Below are 22,876 nucleotides of genomic sequence, written 5' to 3'. Positions count from 1 at the left end.
TTGGGGCCCCTAGATGCTGCCACCTCGCAAATAATAACTAATAATGTGTGATTATTTATTTTATTTATTTAATTTCTTACAGAGGGTAGTGGGTGCTTTTCTTAAAGCCCCAGCTCCTAGAGTCAAGTTACTATGTGAGAATTTCAGCTTTCATTTTTGTACGGAAATAAGTTTCTCACCCTCATGTCGGAAATGTGAAAATATGAACCCTAAAGGCTAAGACACCAAAAAGCAAATGAAAAGAATCCCACAGTGGTTCTTTTTAAAAATCTCATGATTTTTAAGCCAATGCATGATTTTGAGAGGCCTGACATGATTTTTGAATGCTTGGGGTTGGCAATCGTATTTTTAATGACAGGTTTCAGAGTAGCAGCCGTGTTAGTCTGTATTCGCAAAAAGAAAAGGAGGACTTGTGGCACCTTAGAGACTAACCAATTTATGTGAGCTGTAGCTCACGAAAGCTTATGCTCAAATAAATTGGTTAGTCTCTAAGGTGCCACAAGTACTCCTTGTATTTTTAATGGGGTCTGAATGGCTTCCCGGATTTTTTGTTAGCAGTCGTCCGGGGTTAAATTTCCATTCAGCCACAAGGTGTCACTGTGGTAGAACCACATTTCATTGCAGCGCCCAGAATTGGCAATCCAATTAACCCTCTGAATAAAATATAACTAATCCACCCATGATCGCAGCTTGCGGTTGAAACGAACAAACATTTCACAGGCACTGGGCTCCAGCCTTGCTTCAACAGCCAGATGAGCTAGCAACCTTCCTGCTGAATTTAAAAACAACACATCTGAAGTGAGCTGTAGCTCACGAAAGCTTATGCTCAAATAAATTGGTTAGTCTCTAAGGTGCCACAAGTCCTCCTTTTCTTTTTGCGAATACAGACTAACACGGTTCTTACTCTGAAACCTGACATCTGTAAAGAGTGTTACTGCATACAAAGGCGGGGGCAAAGAGTGAAACAAACAAACAATCTAATAGAAGATGAAAGGGAATAAACTTTAAAAATGAAAGCCCAGGAGAAGTAAAGGGAAGTATTAGTCCTTTCTGGTTTTAATCCCCTTAGAACCTGATTTTCAGAGCACCCATGTCTCCAAAAGAAGTCAAGCTTCAGAGGGGTCGCCGTGTTAGTCTGGATCTGTAAAAGCGGCAAAGAGTCCTGTGGCACCTTACAGACTAACAGACGTATCGGAGCACGAGCTTTCGTGGGTGAATACCCACTTCGTCGGATGCTGCTTTTCCAAAAGAAGTGAATGTGAGCTGAAAAGCATTTCTAAAAATCAGTCTTTGTTAATATTCACGGCCTGGTTTATTCATTCATCATTATATGTTCCTAGGCCCAGCTCCTCAAAAGGTATTTGGGTGTCTAACACCATTGAGTTCAATGGAATACCTTTGCCCCAGTGTCTGTAGGATCAAATACCTGTTCTTGTATAACCCAGACCATTCATTTCAGAGGGAGTTTCATGCACAGAGCTGAGGCTGTCTATGGCCATAATGTGCCCCGACTCTATACTGGGATGGATCAATGGGTCTGCAGGAGACCTTTGGTTTCCGGCTCCCTCTGAGCTGAAAGTGTGCCCAGTACATTGCAGCTTTTAGAATTAAGTTCAAGGTGCATTTACTCTCTGCTGCTTTCCATTTTTAATTCAAAAAAGTGATTTAGTGTCTCTGAGAAGAGAGAATTTGACAGTCCTGGAGATTGGAGCCTTCTGATTGGCAGTCCGGACAACAGCATGGCAAACTTCCCCCCTCCCCCTCAGTCTCAACCCTGAGCTGCAGGGCCCATAGCTGGGGGGAGATGGGAGTTCTGTTTCCATGCCTTGGTTTCATTGCCCAGACTACAAACAAGTAAATGCCAAGTGGACAGGTGCAGGCTCTGAGCGGTTTTAGTTTGAGTCCTACAACATTTCACGTAGGCCATCAAAATGACAACTGGATTTGAACCTGTGACTTCGGCCTGGTCTCCATTTAAAAGTTACACTGGTATAAATATGTTAGCGGTGTGATTTCTTACCAGAATAGTTATGGCAGTACAGCCCACAATGCGGATGCAGTTATACTGGTATAAAGACGCCTTATATCAGGATAGCTAATTTCCCTTTCCATATGGAAAGGAGCTGTCATATGATCATCAGTTTTATATTGGTATAATTACATCGAGACAAGGCGTGTTGTACTGATTTAACTATACTGGTATGGTGAAAGCAAGACAACATTGGTTTGTAGACAAAGTTAGAGCTGGGCGGGAACTGTTTTTCCCATTCCGTGAGAGTTTTCGAGATTTTTGACATTTCTTTCCCACCCGGAATTGGGATGAAAACTTGAAATCTCAAAAAAAAATTGCAAACCAATATCTGAAATTTTTTTCGTATTGGGTCAATAGAAATGTTTCATTTCAATTTTGTCCTTTTTTCCCCACTTTGACCTTTTTTCCTCATATAAATGAACTGAAATTTCAAAACACAAAGTCACCTCGAACTGAAAAATGAAACTCTTTGTTTAGAAAAAGTCAAAATGGGACATTCAGACCATTTCAAAACTGTTCTTTCCTCCCACGTTTCTAACTGGGAGATTCATTGAAACCCAAACTTTTCCCGTGAATAGCTTCGGTCTGGACAAATCAGCATTTTCTATAGAAAAATCGTTTCGTCGGAAAACCCCCAGCCAGCTCTAGATAAGGCCTTCGAAGGGAAAGGCTCGGGAGCCTGTCCCCTGCCCCTGAGACCGTACACTCCCCGTTGGCTCTCATTTGCAGTCGAGAGATCATTTTGCAAAGACCTCTGAGACCATGCTGATGGATGCTGTACAAACGCATCCTGTCGTATGGGTGACATCAGCCCATCTCTGCAGCGCTCACTCTTACTCTTGCATTTCCTTTAAGTTCCACCGTCAGCACAGACCCAGCCTGTGGTATTTCAAAAACTCCCCCAACTTTGGGCATCCTATTCTGAGTTCTCACTGAAGGCGAGACCAGGAAGGAAATGATACAGAACTGGCCGCATCTTTTTTTCCATTCAGGGTGCGGAGACATTCGCTCTTTGAATTCGCACCTTGACCATCTTGCTGGGTCTCTGACTCACCCTTTCGTCCAAGACCACAGACTCTGTGATGTGGCTCGCTTGGTGCATTTTTATTTAAATGAGGCCAGTGAAAAGCACCACTGTACCGTCAGGGCTTTTCATAGCCTGCATCGTCAAATCCTTCCAAAATCCAATTCAAGACAATATACATTCTTTCCATTCCTGCTGCTGATACCCACACGGAAATCATGCAGCCTGTGGAATTGGGGGCATAAAACGCCAGATGATGCAAATGAACCAGATAAGGACGGCTATGCTTCCTTGGTCCCTCTGTTCCTTCAGAAAGCATCACATGGAGCAGCAGCATTGTCTAGTAGGCCAGGAACTGTGTGAGGACTCAAGAGACCTGGGAGCTATTCCCAGCTCTGCCACTGTCCTGCTGGGTGTCCTTGGACAAATCGCTTAGTTGTGCCATGCCTCAGTTTCCCCATCTGTACAATGGGGATAATACCACTGCCCTGCCTCACAAGGGGGTTGTAAAGATCCATACACGAAGAACTGTGCCTGGCAGGATGAGAATCTCGGCTGGAGCCCCTGTGTGTTACTGCAATAGCCACTGCTGTATTGCTTTGTTTATTACAGCCTGGCAAAATTCCACTCCACTCTTCACCAGAAGCCAGTCATTATTTTTTGATGGGTGAGTAATACGTCATTCCTTTTTTCATCTAAATCATAGCCAAAGCAACCCAAGCAATTCTGGGCCCGAGCTAGGCAATTTTGCAAAGCCGGTTCATTTTCAGCTATTCGCTTGGAGGACTAGGCTCAGAACTAGAGCGGGAAGGCGAACGCATTTCCCAGTTTGCTGGTAAATATGAAAAAAAAAAAAATTGTTTCAAGCCAAACCCAACACAAAATGTTACAAAATTTTCTGCGAATCAAAAAGTTAAAAAAAAATCATTATGGGTGGAAGGAAATGTTTTGTTTCCGACCACTTTTATACATTTTTGATTTGTTTTCAAAAAAATAAAATTCATGCAAATGTTGGGGGGGGGAGTCGTTTTTGAACCGAAAAAGCAAAACATTTAGGGTTTTTCTGAATGTCTTTGTTTGTTTTCAATCAAAACCATTTGCCAAAACGGACACAAATTTGCCAAACGTTCGGTGTCACCGAATCAGCATTGTTCACCAACCAAAAGTTTTGGATGAAACATTTTGCCCAGCCTGACTCACGACACCCCCCTTCTTGGGCCTCGCTCCCCAGCATGTGCAATCATTTGCCCCCAGGCGACGTGGGTGCAGAATGCTACCATTCCAGTCAAATAAAGCAGGGCATCCATTTTGCATTGGCATAAGTGATGGCACTAGGAGCAGGTCAATCAGCGCGGCGATGGCGCCTCAGCGCCCCTGTGCTGTTTCCATGAGTCTGAAGGAACCAGGATCCTCTGACCTTACTTCAGCATAACACAAGCAATACTGTCATGCTGGACACACAAGCTAAGGCCCCGATCCTGCCCTGAAAACCACCTGGCCGGACTCCTGCACTCAGGTGGCCTCCCATGGGGTTCCGTGCAAGCACAGTTACCCGTGCAACTCTCAGTGCAGGTTCAGGGCCTAAAACGAGCAGACAGCAGCATGGGGCCATCACAGCTTCTGCTCATTTAACACCAGTGAGAACCAGACAAGGTGGGTGGCAGTTTCAATGGGATAGTCCGTCTCTTTGGGTCTGCAGCCTCCACCTCCTACCTCCTCCCAGAGCTTGTTACAGTTCTAGGCGCTTTGAAGTTATAGATCTGATGTGTGCAAAGGACATATTTATAATCGGTGGTGTGTGTCTGTCTGTCTGTCTGGGAGAATAAACATGCTGCAGTGTTAGAAAGACATCGTGTGTTAGGTCCCAGTTGCTGCTGATCGTTAAAAACCAGGAAGGCAATTTGGGGGTAGCAGAAATAATCCGGCATCTTCAAATAATGGGGTGATCTACTCTTGGAAATACCAGACATGCCCCATCCAGTGTGATTTCTGTGCAAATACCTGCCAATGGTACCTATCACCACCACAGCCCATCCCCCGGGAGGCGTTCACTGCCCATGTTATTGGACTCTTTCACAGTATAGAGGACAGCAGCCCTTGAGCTGGGGTTGCAGGATGGTAATTATTTACTCCTACAGACATGCTGTTTGTCAGATACCTACTCTTGTCTTCCATGGGTAAAATCCTTCAGCATTTCTTAGAGCATTTACCTTTAGAATTGAGAAACCAGAACATCTATTGTGGGCTCAGAAAACTTAAGAGATCCACATGCTTTGATATGGTCTTAGCATGACCTCTAGCAAGGCACCATTACAGAGCATGAACTTTATGAAGATGAATTCATTTGAATTCTAAATATCCAGTTTATTTTGTAGCCAAGGACAAATGGAAGTTAATCACTATACCCTGTTTTATCTCTGCAGTGTTGGGAGCACAGTTATCTCTGTACCCGACTCAGCAATTCCTGTTTGTCGAAATTAGTGCTACGGCAAAGATCCCCTGTTCTTCCAAAGAAAAACTGGAAGGAGGTGGCATTTCGGTTTATTGGTACAGGAGAAGAGAAGGTGAGGGGCCCACCTGCATCAAGAAATGCTTAAATGATCAAAATGTAAGTAAGTTTGCTTGCAAACCCGAGACACGCGGCATGACACTGGAAATCTACAATGTTCAGCAGAAGGAGTCTGGTGACTATTACTGTGCAGTTAAATCCAGCAGCTATCTGATTTTCGACAATGGAACCACACTGATTGTTGGAGGTAAGGAAAGATAAAGGTATAACTCAAGGGGAAAAGTGATTAACAATGCAGAGATGTTAAAAAAACCCAGGAAAATGGAACATGGTACAACTTTCAAAGCTGAAATGGTTGAAAAGGGGAAACTAAGCTAAAAAATGACAACTAAATGGAGCTGGTAAGAGCCGATTTTGCAGTTTTGGGGGATTGAATTAAAAATGTTCCTTTAATGGTCAAAGATGACAGGGTTTATTTTAAAGAGCTCCTGAATAATAATAAACAACCCACCTAGTACATACTTAGTGCTTTCCACCAGTAGATCTCAAAGCATTTTAGTTTTAGTCTCATCACTATTTATAGCTGCCAGACTGGGGATGTTTTTGACTTAACACCCATGAATGCAGTTAGCCAAATTTATCCTTTTCTTTTTGCAGAATTTTTTACTTTGAGTCAATCCCCATATCATGAGATTAACATTCCTAAGAGCCAGTCAGTTACACCAGTGTAATTGTATTGACTTCAGTGGAAGTGTACAATTGTAACAAAATAAAATTGGTGCCCTTAATTAGATAATAAACAGCCGGCAGGTCTGTAGTGAGTCAGACACAGGATGGAACAATAAATTCTCTGCTCAATTCTGCTCAGACAGCTACACCACCAGCAGCTGGGTTTTGCTTCTTGCTCCATCTCTCCCTGGTCTCATCTCCACTGGGATGGCTGATCTGGCTTGCATTGTCCATGGAGTTTCCAACCCAGTCCAAATTTCCTGGAATATTTCTGGGGATCAGCAGGACCAGGCACTAATGCGATCACTGAAAGCAAAGGATGGATCCTTAATGTTCATAAGTCACCTTAGCATCCCGAAGGACACCTGGACCGGTGCAAAAATTCTCACCTGTGAAGTCAAATTCAACTCCTCTGGCAACAGTGTTAAGAAAAGTGCCAGGTATATTGAACGTGAGTGGTTTTATATTTGCTTCTGGAGTTAGAGGGGAGTAAGATCTAAGCTATAGCCATGGGAAGCGCCCTCAGTCCGAGCTGCTTTGAAATGATAAATTAAAATAATAAATAATTGGTCATCATGGAAAGCTGGACTGTATTAACCTTTTAGTTAATTAGGTGTAAAGAGACTTGCAATGAACTTTGAGAAGGGAAAGAAGAGGAAGTGCAAGAAAATGCCACTCTTCTTTCTGAGGCTATGTCTACACTAGGAGTGCTTTGCTGGTGTCGAAATACGAGTATGCTATACCGGCAAAGTGCTTCCGGTGTGGATGCAGCTACCCCTGGGAAGGTGTGCTTTGTACTGGTATAACAAAGCCACTCCCACGAGGGAAACAGGCGGCACTGGTAAAAGCCTACAGTAGGGGCATCTGTCAATGAGGGATCACACCTCTTCACACCTTGACGGGAATAGTTATGTCGGCAGAAGTTTGTCGTGGCCTGAACCAACGTGCACAAAAAGCCCATGTGTGAAGTATGTTCCACGGTGAAATAGTACCAAATATCCCTGGGAGAGGTGCTGTCATGGGGCACAGAAGGGAGAGGAGTGGCAGAAGCCGCAGCCTTCTGGTAACAGGCTAAATCACTGACCCAAGGGAATATTATTCATTGGCCTAATGAAAAGGGAGAGTGAAATGGATTGAAGGCTCCTGCTGGTTTGTTCTGCAGAGCTAAAAACTCAAGGTGAAACGTTACATGGTAGAGCTGGTGGGGAATTCTTCAATTAACCTTCTTGTGCCAAGAAGTGTGAATTTGTCAAAACTAAAACAGTTCAGGAGACAGGGTCAGTTTGGACAAACCTCTCGTCTTGACAAACTTTTGGAGGAAAGCTTCAAAATTGTGGAAATGTCCCTTTCTATGTTGCTGAACAGGAAAGTTTCCGTTTTTCAAGTGAAATCTTTTCATGGAGATGTTTTAGTAAATTCAGACTAAAAATAGGTTAAGAAGAAAAGGTCAAAATTGAAACAAAATATTTTCATTGACCCAAAACCGGTGTTTGTTCCTTTGTTTGTTTTGGAGTTTTGGGTCACAGGCATTTGAGATACCGATTTTTTCTCCTGATTTGGGACGGGAACTTTTTTCAATATCGAGAGAATATTCATCAGACTGGCAAACTGTGTCCTGCCCAGCTCCTTACATGCTGTGCAATCATGACCTCCTCTACTCAAGTGAGCCAGTTGTGTCTGCTTCCTCCCCAGGCTTTGACAATGGATGCTTTCAGTACGCTGTACCCCTGGCAGTAGGGGGAACCCTGGTGCTGTTGATGGTGTCTCTGAGCCTTGGTTGGATTTGCTGCCCTTCCACTCAAGGTAATGAACACAGCTCATCCCAGAAACTCCTGCAGAGCGAAATCCTATTCCCATGCGTCACCCCAGGGCATTATTAGCTCCTGGGATGACTGAACACACTGTATATTAGACAAACACCTGTCAGGGATGGTTGATAATACTTAGTCCTGCCACCAGGGCAGGGGACTGGACTAGACGACCTCTCGAGGTCCCCTCCAGGCCTACGGTTCTCTGATTCTATTTGTCACACTGCCTGATCTCGGTAGCTTTGTCTTCCAAGGGTCTGATTTTCCATTGCCCTGCAGCATATCTGATTCTCCTCTCACCCACCTGCTGTGAATCCGGTCAACTCCACTAAAGTCATTGAAATTACTTGGGTGCCAAACTGGTGTAAAGGGGTGGGGATTTGGGCTCCTGGGCTGGTTCATGTAACCCTAGGCAAGGTGGGTTTAAAACGCTACCAGATCAGAGCAGTCCTGATCGACTCCGATTGGTGCCGCTGACTGGACGAGGTGCAGGGCAGCCCGAATCAGGCCCTACCTCTGGAACTTGTTTCCCGCCTCGGGAGAAAGGTTTGATTTTGGTGACAAAGGGAGGCGATGGACCCATGGAGCGGCTGTGAGTGGAGGGGAACGTTTTCAAAAGTGACTGAGGGCCAGATTTTCAAAGGTCTTTAGGCACCTAGAGACACAGAGAGGTGCCTCGTGGGATTTGCAAAGGCACCCAGGCACCCAAATCCCATTGACACCAATGGGAGTTTGGCACCTCACCTGCTGCGGTGCTTTCAGAAATCCCTACCTGCATAAACACACCTTTGAAAATCTAGCCCTTATGAGCATTGACTTTCAATGAGACTTAGTCCAGGTCTCGACTGGGAAGGCTTTACTGGTGCAGTCGTATCCCGATGGCAAAGCATCCCTAGTGTGGACACAGCTGATACCAGCAAAGCTGTGGGTTTACCAGTACCGATTCTTCCAGCTCCCCCAGGCGAGAAGAGCTACACCGGGAAAAGTGCAGTTTTGCTGGCACAACTGAGTCTACACTGGGGCGTCTGCCAGCACAGCTGCGTCAGTCGGGGCTTACGCCTCTTTGTACCCTGCCCGACAGCGAGGCTGGCAGAAGTCTGTAGCGTAGACCTGGCCCAAGTCCCAGTGACTTTCAATGAGACTAGCTCTCCCAAGGGCAACATTTTCAAAAGCACCTAAAGGACGTAGGTCCCAATGGGAGTTGGGCACCTAAATCTTTTTGAGGATCTGGTCCTTGCTTCCTTAGGTCGGGGTGGCCAACCTGTGGCTCCGGAGCCCCATGCGGCTCTTCAGAAGTTAACATGCGGCTCCTTGTCTAGGCACCGACTCCGGGGCTGGAGCTACAGGTGCCAACTTTCCAATGTGCCGGGGGGGTGCTCACTGCTCAACCCCTGGCTCTGTCACAGGCCCTGCCCCCAGTCCACCCCTTTCTGCCCCCTTCCCTGAGCCTGCCATGCCCTCACTCCTCCCCCCGCCCCAGAGCCTCCTGCACGCCATGAAACAGCTGATCGGGAGGTGCGGGGAGGGAGCGGGAGGTGCTGATCAGCAGGGCTGCTGGTGGGAGGGAGGCGCTGGGAGCGGGGCTGGGGGGAGCTGAGGTATTACTGTGGCTCTTTGGCAATGTACATTGGTAAATTCTGGCTCCTTCTCAGGCTCGGGTTGGCCATCCCTGCCTTAGGTGCTTTTATTCAAGTTATTCCTGGTCCATATTTTGTCAAGTTTATCGGTGCTAAATCTCTTAATACAGCCGTCCGTCTGTTTGCCCTGTGCTGGGCACAACGGAGCAATGCCCACACACTGCGCGGGGGCCCCGTTAGTCTGTATGCCTCCTTTTGGGGAAATGCCAATGGAACAGGACCTTACAAATGTCTCTGTCTGTGTCAGGATTCCAGGCCCGTCGCTCAGCACCGCCAACCCTGGAGGAGCACCAGGTACGGCGCTTTACCAACTTTCTTAGTCACTGTCCGTCTGAGACATTTCAAATGTTCCTATTCACTTAGGGGTCTAGATGGATTGATCCATAAAGTGGGTTTAATGGCAAAAGTAGCAGAATGGGGGCAGGGGAGGGAGCTGGCCTCTATCTCAATGCTGTGTGTGATGTTGGGCAAGTCCCCAAATGGCTCTGTGCCTCAGTTTCCCCATCTGCAAAATAGAGAGAAGCAGGGGAATTCTGGGAGGTTTCATTCATCGTTTCCACCTGTAAGATCTTCAGAGCAGAGTCTGTCTCATTATATGACCAGGTCATTAGCCCTTAACAGAGAGAGGAAAGATGGTCCAATGGTTAGGGTACTAACCTGGGACTTGGGAGACCTGGTGTCAATTCTGCTACAGATTCCCTGTGTGACATTGGGCAAGTCACTTAGCCTCACTATGGCTCAGTTCCTCTCTGTAAAATGGGGAAAATAACCCTGCCCCACAAGGGGGCGGGAATAAAGACATTAAAAATTGAGGGGCTCAGATACTAGAATAATGGGGGGCAGATAAGGACCATAAAGAGAGAGAAATAATATTTCAAAGCTCTTTGATATTTGCAAAGGAAAGGCCCTGTAAGAGCAAAGTTTGCCACTAACCAACCAAGTTCTTAAAGTCAGATTCCAGGGATCATTTCCAATTTGACAAAACACCATCGATAGGGAAGGCAGAGGAGGAAGAAGCATTTTTAGTCAGGCCTGGGGAGGCTAAGCTCATTTGGACGGTCAGTCCTGTCACAGTTGCTACCAATCCATTTTACAAGGAGTGGGGCTAATTTTACTGCCTGTCACCATGCAGGATGGGATCGTATACTGTCAGCTAGATTTTGATTCAAGGCAGCATGGCCGGAGCATGATGGAGCGACCGGCGAGAGGGAAGAGTGAAAAATCCTGACCTACCTGGTACGGGGGATCTGAACTGGCAACCTGACTGCTGATCCGAATGGGATGAGCTGGATTCTTCCTGGGTCCCAGGGCTCATCTAGGCTCAATCTCTGCAGCGAGCGAGCAAAATGGGTAGAAAGACCAAATAAGTTAAATTAGTGTGAGCCCTGCGCAGGGACCCAGCTTTATAGCTAATGAAAAGGAATTGGGGTTAGTTATATTGTTCCTGTACAAGCAATGCCAATAAACACCATTTGTAACTGTGTACACACTAAAAAGAACAGGAGGACTCGTGGCACCTTAGAGACTAACCAATTTATTTGAGCATGAGCTTTCGTGAGCTACAGCTTGCTGCATCGGATGCATTCAGCCTACACAGAGCTCTTCTTCAGGTACACACTGGGGCTTGCATAGATTTAACACAATCGTTTCCCCCTGAGTTAGTTAAACTGGTTCAGAAATGGGATGGTTAGATACCCAGCTGGTATACGTTGTCACAGCGCCATTGCTCTCCATTCACACCAGCTGGGGATCCGGCCCTGCCTGGAAACTAGCCTCTTTTTCTTTCATTCTTGATCCACTGCTGGGAACACAGCCAACCGGCCTTTACCCTCCTGCTGTACCGCTGGTAATTCCCATGCGTTTGCCATATGGTGGTTTGTCATACACAGCACATGCCTGCAAAGCCACAGAAGTACTGGCCTAGGATCGCTATGTATTGTGGATCATTGTGACCTTGCATTTTATCCACGGTTGCTTCAAAAGCGTGGCTGGGATTTGGCCACACATCTTCCCTTCATGTTAATTGAGATAATCTCATCATAATTAAGGCTCAGATTTGGTCGCAGATATTTTTAGTAAATTCACGGAAGCCTGTGACCTGTCTGTGATTTTTACTAATAAAATATCCCTCACAAACTGGGGAGGGAGGAGGGTCCAGCACCTGCGGCAGCTGGGGGTTCTGGAACCCCTGCCGCCCACTGCAGGGTCCCCCCCCCACCAGCAGGAGTCAGGAGCTCCGGGGTCCCCCTGCTGCCCACTGGCTAGGAGCGGCTGCGGGCCCACTGCCAGCAGTGTCTGAGAGCTGCCGGGCTGCCTGCTGACAGCTCCAGCCCCAGGGCAGAAAACGTCACTCACGGAGGTCTCTGGAAGTCATGGATTCCATGACCTCCGTGACAGAATAGTAGCCTTAAGCATAATTCCTGGGATTAGATTAATTTTAAATCTGTGCTGCAAAATCTCAGCCTTGTTGTAAAGGATCCAAGACACGGGAAGCCAAAACAAACATGCCCCCTTTAAGAAGGTCTCAGGGAAGGAGAAGCCTTAATAAACTTCACAAGGCCCCGGTTCACAGCTTCTAAATATAAGAGTCAGCAAACAAAATCTCTGGGCCCATCCAGGCTAATCTCCAGGAGCTAAGAGAAGCTACAGCCTGCATAAGTTCTAGTCCCCTCCTTCCTGCTCAATTTCCTCTTCCTGTTTAAATAGCCCAGCCCTAGGGCAAGGTAGGGTATGGGGATCCTTGACTGTACCCAGCCTGACTTCAGCAGTCCTCTCCAGACAATGGGTAGTGCACCCTGCCATGCCTGTCTTCACTGCAAAGTTCACTTGTGTTAGAACATGATTGTTAACTCAACCCCCGTCCACACACAAAGAACCCTTTCTCATGTGTGGCGGTGCTAGTGACATGCACTGGCTGGCCCAGCTGGGGGTACAGGCTAATGCCCGACTGAGCACAACTTTGTCATCTGCTAACATGACCATTCTGTAGTGTGGATACAGGCTAGGGCTGTGACTCAACTCCTGAGGGCTCCTCGTCCTCCAGTGTCTTTCCACAATTCCCCTTTGGCTGCCTGTCCTTGCCATCTACCTGTTCCCTGACTGGAAGTCACCCATCAGTTCATATGGGCCCCACTTACACTGCGGGAACGCTGAACTCCTATTGAACGCTAATCCATTTTATGGGCTGTCGCGGGAAGTGGGAATATTTAAACCCAGCCTGGACTCACCTCTGGAGTAGAGGAGAAAATAATACAGCCCAGGCTTCTCAACTCAGACAGCTGGAGGGCAGGTCTCTTGCACCAATTGACCAGCTTTCCCTGGTAAGGTGGCCCTGCCCCTTGTGCAATCCGTTACCCCAGTGCAAAGTGAGCGCGATCAAAGCGTTTTCACGCCCTCTGATGGCACAAGCTGCAGGATGATGGTGAAACAGGCCCCAGGAGAAGAAGCTGTTGGGGGAGAGAAACATTCTGGAAAGTCTTGACACGAAATGAAACACCAGATTGAACAAAAATGCTATTCCCGGCACTTAGTCTTTCTTCTTATTCTTTGTATCTTTGTCTGTGTTACTTCACTGGCATTTAGAAATGGCCTCTCTAGCTAACTGCATGCCCAGGAAGCAGAAGTGCTGCTAAAATGGTCCCATGTCAGCACCTCGTGTTGCGTTCACTATCATGATGCTACACTGGTCCAATTAAAGGACATCCTAATTTAGAGGAACGTATTGGACAATGCAATACAATACTTTATGTAGAAATGGGTCTGACTATAAGTGTACTCTTCCACCCTCTAGTGGTGATTGGGCCACATATATAGGTTGACGGCCCTACTCCTCCTTTAGGTAATTAAACTATCTGTTAGCTCCTATGGTAGATGCTCATGCTTTTAGCGCCAGAGGTCCCGAGGTTTGATTCTTGCTGCCGACAACCCACTCGGGTGGGGGCAGCATCGCACAAGCCAGGATCTAAATCAGAACTTCCTCAATAAACTGCTCACAAAGATTCAACTCTAAGGTTTTAGTTCAGGCCCAACACTAAATTCAAGTTAATTTTTAACTCCATTTCCTCTCGACAGGTTTATGGGAACATTTTCTTGAGACTAGAAGTTGGGGGTGTTGGTCCCGGCTGATCCAGCCAGAAAGAGCAGGGTCGGATGGTGTCTTTGGGAAAACTGTTGACTTAGGATTTGGTCTTTTTGTCTGCTGGGGAATTGTATGTTTCACATTATGTAAAATAAAAGGTGCAAATATGATTTGTGCTCTTCAGGGGGCTACAGCATTTGTGAAAATAGATGGCAGAACCCCCTCCCCCCCAAGATTTAAATTCTCAGATGAGTGATCAAAAGACTAAACCACGCTGCAGAGCTCTCTCTGCAAAGCATGAGAAAGCAGTAGTGGTCAGAAAGGTCAACGCAGCCGGAAGTTTGTTGTTTACGGAGACTTTGGCTGTAACGTATTTGTGGTTTGTTTAACCCACAAGCTCACAGCTTCTGAGTGTAGATTTTCCAACTAGCAAAATACCTTTGGTTTGCTGCAGTTTTTCACTAATGTACTTGGTCAAGAATAAAGGCTGGAACGGATCCTTAGCAGGTGAAAATCAGCCAGAGCTCCTTTGGAGTCAACGGGCCAGAGCCCCAGCTGGTATAAATCAGCATTGCTCCACTGAAATCAACGGGGCTAGATCCCCAGTTGGTGAAAATCGGTGCTGCTCCACTGTAGTCAAGGGACCAAATTCCCAGCTGGTGCAAATTGCCATCGTTCCATTGGAGTCGAGGGGCCAGATCCCCAGCTGGCGTAAATCAACATTGCTCCATTGAAGTTGATGGGCCACATTCCCATCTGGTATAAATTGGTGCAGCTCCACTGAAGCCGATGGGCTAGATCCCCAGCTGGCATAAATCAGCATAGCTTTATGGAAGTCAATGGAACAATGAGAATTTACTCCAGCTGGGGCCTGGCCCCTTAGCTCTATTTTCCTTGCAGTTAGTTGGCAGACTGCCCGGCCCTTGTCCTGCATCAGTCTGGGCATCCCACACACAGGCAACATCCATAGCTGGAGCACCTCTACACACTGAATTCTGCTCCGGGGTCTGCCTGTCTCCTGCTCAGCACGGATGCAGCCCCTGCCTGCTCCCCGTGGGGAGGGGAGCGGCTGTCCGACAGGACTTACTGTATCATGGTCATGCAGAATGACGATGCAGCAGTCACAGTGCGTGTCTGGACTCTGGAAACAGGAGTAGCTGTTCTGACGCGGTCAGTGCCGATGGGGGGTCTGCAGCTGGGCTGTGCAGTGCAGTGGGCTCGGACGCATGGCATCGGGCGGCCAGCGTTTCCACACTCACAACTCAGAATGTTGTATCAACAGCAGCAGAGCCTCTGCCCGGTTTTCACTTCTAGCCCCACTACCGAGCGGACCTCCTGCATCGGAGAGTGGCGCAGGCTGCTCACACACGGCAGGCATTGTCCTGGATAGCTGATCTGCTGTTTCTCTAACCAGTCGGCCCCTTCAGGAAGTCACCCCGTGACCTTGCTGCTCACAGTCACGGCCTGGTCCATTTTACCTGCAGCCTTCCTCACCTCCAACACTGGTAACCCCCTGTAACTCTCCCTACGCAGGGCCGAGCCAAATGACAAGCTTAACAGTTAGCCCAGCCATACGGCACTTGGAGGGACCTCTCTCTCCTCACGCACGTTGAATCACTGACGTGGACAGGACAAGCCACTTCTTTACCAGATATATCGCTTTTCACAACAGACATTCTGATTGATGACGGAGGGACAGATCCTGGCGTAACTCCACAGGTTGACAGCCGCTGGAGATCTGGCTCAGTGCGTGGTCAATCCACACGTGAAAAACGTAGCTTATGCCTGTCACCATAGCTGGTCATTTGGTTATAGGTGCAGAAAATATTCTCATTGCCCGGTTATGACTGTGCTGAGTGCTCCACAATGGGCTTAAGGAACCAAGTTAGAACATGGATTCATAGATCATGAGGCCAGGAGGGACCACTGAGATCATCTGGCCATAAGACCTCCCTGAATTAATTCCTGCTTGCTCGAAAACACGGGTGAGTGCGGGTGGATGGGGGTTTGCCCCTCCCCATGCGAGAAATCCATGCTGGGCCACTGTTAAACTCGTAGGGGTTGATCGTCATTTACATCAAGGGTTTTGCATCACTCAGACTGTGTAAAGGGGCCTTAAAATGCAGGTTAATTATATATATGCTCATTTCAGGCTCCTTTGCACCACCAGAGTGGCAGAGAGGGACTTAGTGGCAACGAGGAGGCCTATTGCATGGGCTGGCGGAATGGCTGGTGGTGTCAGTGTATCTCATTTATATTTTTAGATAGGAGTTATACATATTTTCAAAGCTGTAAGCACGTTAACTGAGCTCACTGCCTGAGTCTGTGCGGTTTCCTACCTCACCCCACTGTAAGAGCAACAGTGCATTTCCCATGAAATGAAACTGGCTCTTTGAACAAAGCAGAACTCGTCGAAAGGCTGGTGCTGCACACTCTGTGTCACAGACGTCCCGGCCTATGTGACCTTTCAGCGCTGGCTCTTGCAGCCCAGCCTGGCCCCGCAGGACCCCCCCCGGGCTGTACAGCCTCTGTACACACACCAAACCTGCCGCTGGCTTAAAGCCGCAAGGGTTGCTATAGCTGCTGCCGCCTGTGATAATGATAACATCTCTGTGATCCTGTATTCTGCTTCTGATATTAAACCTGCAGTTCCTTTAGGGTCATTCCTTGGCTGGTTGTGCTTTAGATCACGCCTGACAGCAGGCGGGGTCTATATTTCATATGATTATTCTCCATTACATTTGGGTCCCTTTACACAGTTCAGGCAGTGAATTAGTCATGCCCACTTACGGGCCCCTTGACCCTATCAGGGCAGCGCTTAATTTGTAATGAAAGAGGTGCTGGGGATCAAGCAATTAGGTGCCGGGACTCAAGTAATTTTTTTACATTCATAACTGATGCAGCAAGCTCAGAGATGCCGGGGCGATGCACTGCCAGGCCTAGAGGAAACGGGGCTCAGCCTTGGCACAAATTAAGCCCTGGTAAAGGAGCTTAGTGCAAATGAGAATCAGGACCCCCAGACTCATTGGAAGAGGCTCACGTTGTAATGCAGATAAGACCATAGAAATCATAAAGCTATATAAGCATAATGGCCCAGATCCTCAAAGGTATGTAGGCACCTAATGCCCATTGATTTCAATGGAAGTTAGGAGCTTAAATACTTTTGAGGATGTGGGTCAGTGTCTCCCCAGCATGGCCCCTGCCTACAGAAAGGACCTGTCATAACTTCCAATTGTACAGTGCTTTCAGGATTCCAAAGCCGTCTGGACTTGGGCTGTGGTCCTGCAAGCTGGTGAGCATCCTCCCCTACTTTTGACCTCAGCACATCACAGTGGGGGCCTCAGCAGCCTATAGGACAAGGCCTTTTAACAGTCTATAGGAATTCTGTTGGCCACCAGCAAAACGGCTTGGAAGGTCGTAGCTGGCTAAGAGCCCCCCAGCAACCCTGCACTGCAGCTCAGGACAGGAAGTGAAGATGCATCGTGTATCCAGTTGCAACAGCCACCTGAGTAGGCTGACGTATACCCACTCAAGAAGCTGGCCAAGGCACCGGAGAGAACTCTTCTCCACTTGCTGAAAGTGTAGTGGGAACTGTCTGCCGCTGTTCCAGACCCCAGTGTTAAGTCTCATCGGACAGAGGGCCTCCTCCTGCTGCCTCGTGGGCGAAATGAGCTCAGGTTGAGGCCCTTCTTCATTCATCTTTTTACTGGCACTTGTGACGTGCAGCAAGTTTAGTCCAGATATTAAATGAAATGTCCAGGGCCGGATTCTGCTGCCTGGGACACTGTGGTGAAGCTGGCACAACTCCAGGGACTGCCACACATTTACATGGGCACAAGTGAGAGCAGAACCTGGCCTGAAGGATTTGCAAAGTCTCCTCTCAGGCACAATAAGCTGAGCTGCAGCATTTCACCCGCTGAAAAAGGCAACGGACGCTTTAGTGACGAGATTGATGTATCGTTTTAGTAAGTAGCATTATGAGAGCTTGAAAAGAGCTGGCTGGGATCCAAACAGGCACCCGTGCAGCCTCAGTGGCTAGGGAGAGCCCCTTTTATTGATTACCTGTTATTAGATGGCATGGCTTGTGGGCTTCTAAGGATCTGGCCCTTCAAGAAAAGCAGGAATCAGTGCAATAGCAGCACCAGTGCTCAGACAGAGAGCCTGACCTACCAGCTCTTTCTAGATCCCTCTTTGCCATTAATAATCTCAGCTGACATGCATGATGCATCGCCTGTCACTGCAAAACTGCAGCAGGTCCTCTTGCCCACGGATGTGATTCTGCAGGCTTTATGTTCAGATTGGGTGTCTCTCTAAAAGCTACACCACAGCGCAACCAGAAGTTACGGGCTTGAGGTTCTCTGGTCTATGATTCAGGAAGTCAGACAAGATGGTCATGATGGTTCCTTCTGACCTTCACATTTATCAGACTATGAATCTGAGGAAGTCCCTCTGCAGGGATTTGTACCTAAATATGAGCCCTGGTTGAAAACTTTCCATCTAAACTATGACAGGTTTCAGAGTAACAGCCGTGTTAGTCTGTATTCGCAAAAAGAAAAGGAGTACTTGTGGCATCTTAGAGACAAATAAATTGGTTAGTCTCTAAGGTGCCACAAGTACTCCTTTTCTTTTCATCTAAACTATTTTTCCCCCCAAGGGAAAATTGGGTTTTCGACAAAACCCAAATCTTTGATTTTTTTTGGTCTGAAGATTGAAAAGCCGGAAATAAAATCATGGTTTGGTTTGTAGCTGAAAGTGTGTTACGGGTGAAAAAAATCCTTCAACAAAAAGTTAACATTTGCTGCTGAAAATTTTAGGAAAAATTAAACTTTTTTGCTTTTATCAAAATTTTCCATGAGGGAAAAAAAGCCATTTTCCAACCAGTTCTTCAAAATATGCAAATCAACCGAAAAGTCACCTATATAACGATGCTCTTAGCTTAAACAATGAGATTTCCCACCTCTCAGGGGCTAATTCTTAGGGGGATTTTCTGACATTTATATTCTAAACAGAGAAGAGGAGAGAAAAAAGGATACAGCCAGAAAGAGCTTTATTATAGGTTGGCTAACCCCACTGAGATCAGCAGAGAACAGTTAGTTCCAGCGTGTAGATTCCCCTGCACTAGACAGTTTAAGGTTTTACATGTTTCCCTCTGGCCGATCGCTGCATCGTGTGCCCGTCGCGATTCCGCGAATCGAAATCCAGATGAGCGTATAAGATTCCACCCTGTTTGGCGACATTTAATAAAATTAGCCACCTCCTTGTAAAATGAAATGATACAAGCGGAGACAGACTGGAACACGCAAGTGAGTTTAGCATCCATTGACCTTACTAAAAATTCCCTCCTGTCTCTTATTCTCCCGCTTTTCCTATAAATGGTGTGTGTTATGAAAATGGACAGTGCCATGTGACTTTAAGAACTCAGTGATAACATTTGGCTCTGCTCAGGCCTGATGTGCAGGTCACGGAAATAATGAAAACTCTCCGGTTCATTTCAGTTAGCTTTGGATCAGGTCTCAAGCACTTTTCAGTTGAGAATCTTAATGTTCTTTTCCAGTACTATCAATTATTATTATTTGTTTGTTAAGTGCCAACAATATGCCCTGCACTGTATAAGACACAAAGGCTCAGATCTTCAAAGTATGTGTGTGCCCAACTATGGGAGGGAGGCACCTAAATACCTTTGACAATCTGGGCCAAAGCGAAGACGAACTGCCCTGAAAGAGTGTACAGTCTGAAACAATAATAAATTAAATGTCCTAGTATCCATGTGAATTAGGTCTTGTTATCTCTTTTTGTATACTTGGGGAAACCGAGGCATGGAGCAGTTAAGTGATTTGCCGAATGGCCAAGTCTGTTAGTAGCCGGGCTGGAAACCACACTTGTAGGCCTCTAATGCGCTAAGGCGATTTACCCATTAGAAATACCTGAGACAAACACAATTAGACTGAGATAATTTGTAACGTGACGTACCTGGTTCTCCTGCGAAGCTGGAGGTGCTGAGCTCCTGGGCTGGAATCCTGGAACAGACAGATGGAGACAAGGGTAAAAGTTCCTCTTCCACAGTCACTCCCCCAGCTGTAGTTCACTGACTAATGGTGCATCCGAGCTGTGGGTGCCCAGTGCACCACCATGCATGGCATATGGAGAGGGGCTCATTTGAAAGGCTAGTGCTCTTTGTGAACTATAGACAAGCAGCCTGGGCCATGGGCATTGCTCCCTTTGTCATGGAGAACAAAGCCGTTCTTCCAACACAGGAAAGTCACATTCTGAGCTCAGTCTTGGTGCTCATGAGATTGACCGTGTGTCCGTGTAGCACATGGGGTAACACTTGTAATCCCCAGGAGGAGGGATGGAGTGGGATCGCTCTCTGCAGGAGAACGTTGGGGGTGGGCAGTGCTTATTACCTAGCCTGGAAGGGCAGAGGGTCCAGATGAGACTCAGAGACACCATCAACAGCATCAGGGCGCTCAGCACCGCCAGGGACACAATGGAAGGTAGGCAACTACTGGCGTGGGCTGTGGAGGTGGCTAAAAGAAAGACACAAAAGGCTTCCTTCAGCAGTCCTGCCTACACCCTTCCAAGAGGCAGTGTGGCCTAATGGATAGAGGACAGGGACTCAGGAAACCTGGGGTCTGCTCCCAGCTCTGCCATTGGCCTGCTGGGTGAGCGTGGACACATCACAGCTACTCTCTGTGCCTCAGTTTCCCAATCTATAAAATGAGGCTAGTGATACTGACCTCCTTTGTAAAGTGCTTTGAGATCGACTGGTGCACTAGGTCAGAATTAGACATGTTCTGTGATCCTGTTCCCCATTTCACCACCTGTTTTACTCTCTAAAGAGTGAGGCTACAGGAGCCTTCAGCACCTTTCACCCTCTCCGTTGTTCCCTTTTTGTTAGGCCAATGATTTTTCCTGTAATCAGAATCTTCTCTGCACCTCCTGCCATCTATAAAATCCTCCCTGTATGTCTCTCCATCATTTTTCATATCTCACTGGAAAACATCTCTCTTCTCAAATGCCTCTGAATTCCCCTTTACTCCTGGGATTTATTATTATTTAACTCTTTTACAGTGCTTTATATGGACAGTCTGGGAGAAAGCTGCCCTAGAAATCAGAGCTATGTTGTCTTGTGGTCCCTGTAACACCTCAATTTACTTTTCCCCAAATTCTCTAGAGAAATTCTAATGAAGCCATAGAATATTCCAAATTTCTGTAATGGAAAATCACATAGAAGCAGCTCTCATCTTGGTCACATGCATATTTTACATCTGAGTTTCCATTACCTTTAAATATCGTATCACTCACCTGCAGGATACCTGGTACTTTTCTTCACACTCTTGCCGGAAGAGTTGAATTTGATTTCACAGGTGAAATTCTTCCCACTGGTCCAGGTGTCCATGGGGACGCTGATGTGATTTATGAGGGTTAAAGATCCATCCTTTGCTTTCAGTGAGCGTGTCAGCCCCTGTTCCTGCAGCTCCCCAGAAACACTCCAGGATACATGGACTGGACTGGACACTCCATGGATCACACAAGCCAGATTCGCTGTCCCAGTGACTTGACTGCCATGTGGAAATGGGACCAGAAGCATCACCCAGCTGGTGTTGGTAAAACTGTCTGAGCAGAAGGAGGTGGCGAATTCAGTGTGATAATCAGATGAGCTGCAGTCTGATTAAAGATGTTAATCTTTCACTGAGACACAAGGTGGGTGAGGTAAAATCTTGTATGGTACCAACTTTCTGTTGGTGAGAGAGACAAGCTTTCGAGCTTCCACAGAGCTCTTCTTCAGATCAGAGAAATATATTCAGAGTGTCATTTCCCAGACATGAAGAAGAGCTCTGTGGAAGCTCGAAAGCTCGTCTCTCTCAGCAACAGAAGTTGGTCCCAGAAAAGATATTACCTCACCCACCTTGTCTCTCTCATATCCTGGGACCAAGACAGCTACAACACCATGGCATACTATCATTCCCTATGACATTAATTCGAAGCAACAAATCTATTTTGAAGAAGAAAATGTGAAATCACCACGCCAGCACCAACTAGGATATAGAGCAATACGTAGCTGCACTACCTAGAAGGAAACATTTTGTGCAATTTTATGAATTTAATTGACTTTTTTTTTTTTACTGAAAATATTGTTTCATGCCATCCTGGCTCTTAGGTTAGAAATATTCCCAACCTGGGTGCCTTGAACAGTCAGAGAGAAACGTCAGTAGTTTATTTTCAGCACTTTCAAGTTTTAACATTTTTGGTTAAAACTTATTCGTTCTGCACCCAGAACATTTAACATTTAGCTGATCTGTTTGGCTTGAAGCATGCTTTCTCTTTAGCCATTCAGCAATAGCTATGGTATCTTGTCACATTTTAATGGGAACATGAAATACGCTTTATCTATCAGTTGTTAGTCTCCTTAAACAAGCTATGGTTCCTTACCTCCAACAATCAGTGTGGATCCATTCCCGAAAAGCAGGTAGCTGGTAATTCTAACTGCACAGTAGTAAATGCCAGACTCAGTCTTTTGGACATTGCTGATTTCCAGTGTCGAGCTGTGTGTCTCATGTTTGCAAGCAAATTTACTTACATTTTGATCATCCAAACAGCTCTTAATGCATGTGGGTGTCTCGCCTTCTCTTCTCAAATACCATAATATGCTACTTCCTCCTTCCAAGTTTTCTGTGGAAGAACAGTGGATCTTTGCGGTGTCACTAACTTCAACAAACTGGATCCGCTGAGTCTGGTACAGAAATAACTGCACTCCCAGCACTGGAGAAATAAAATATCATTATAGTCAGTGTCCGTCAGGTCTCCAACTGCCACAGACAGAATGGATAGCTCAGCACTAGAATTTACTTAATCTGATTATATTTATGCTCTGCAGCCTAAAGGCTAAAAAAGCTGCTCTAACATTTGTACAAATTAATGGAAATGCAATTAAAATCCAGGAAAAGTTTCCAAACATATCATAGATATTCAACACTGATGTCTCACTGAAGAGGCTGTTTTCTCAATTCCAAAATTTAATGCAGAAGTTTTACCTAAGGAAGATAAAATGAGGTATT

The 22,876-nt window shown here is 46.5% G+C and overlaps 1 protein-coding gene across 1 annotated transcript; it reads left to right on the top strand.

Annotated features, from left to right (window-relative positions):
* Positions 1-5,112: 5,112 nt before the first annotated feature.
* On the top strand, positions 5,113-11,203 carry LOC141977235 (immunoglobulin kappa light chain-like). Its single transcript, XM_074938613.1, has 6 exons — positions 5,113-5,233; positions 5,480-5,812; positions 6,434-6,745; positions 7,987-8,097; positions 9,987-10,033; positions 10,872-11,203. The coding sequence occupies exons 1-6, from the start codon at positions 5,197-5,199 to the stop codon at positions 10,965-10,967; spliced, it is 936 nt and encodes a 311-aa protein (XP_074794714.1). The 5' UTR covers positions 5,113-5,196; the 3' UTR covers positions 10,968-11,203.
* Positions 11,204-22,876: the final 11,673 nt, after the last annotated feature.

Source organism: Natator depressus, chromosome 24 (assembly GCF_965152275.1).
Source record: "Natator depressus isolate rNatDep1 chromosome 24, rNatDep2.hap1, whole genome shotgun sequence".
Taxonomy (NCBI): Eukaryota; Metazoa; Chordata; order Testudines; family Cheloniidae; genus Natator; species Natator depressus.
This window is presented reverse-complemented; position numbering and strand designations above follow the sequence as displayed.

Bases quoted from the DNA above. Each gene is read 5' to 3' on its own strand.
- LOC141977235 (XM_074938613.1), top strand. From the start codon at position 5,197: ATGCTGTTTGTCAGATACCTACTCTTGTCTTCCATGG. The intron at 5,813-6,433 runs GTAAGGAAAGAT...AATTCTGCTCAG, and splicing joins AACCACACTGATTGTTGGAG to ACAGCTACACCACCAGCAGC. The intron at 6,746-7,986 runs GTGAGTGGTTTT...CTTCCTCCCCAG, and splicing joins AAGTGCCAGGTATATTGAAC to GCTTTGACAATGGATGCTTT.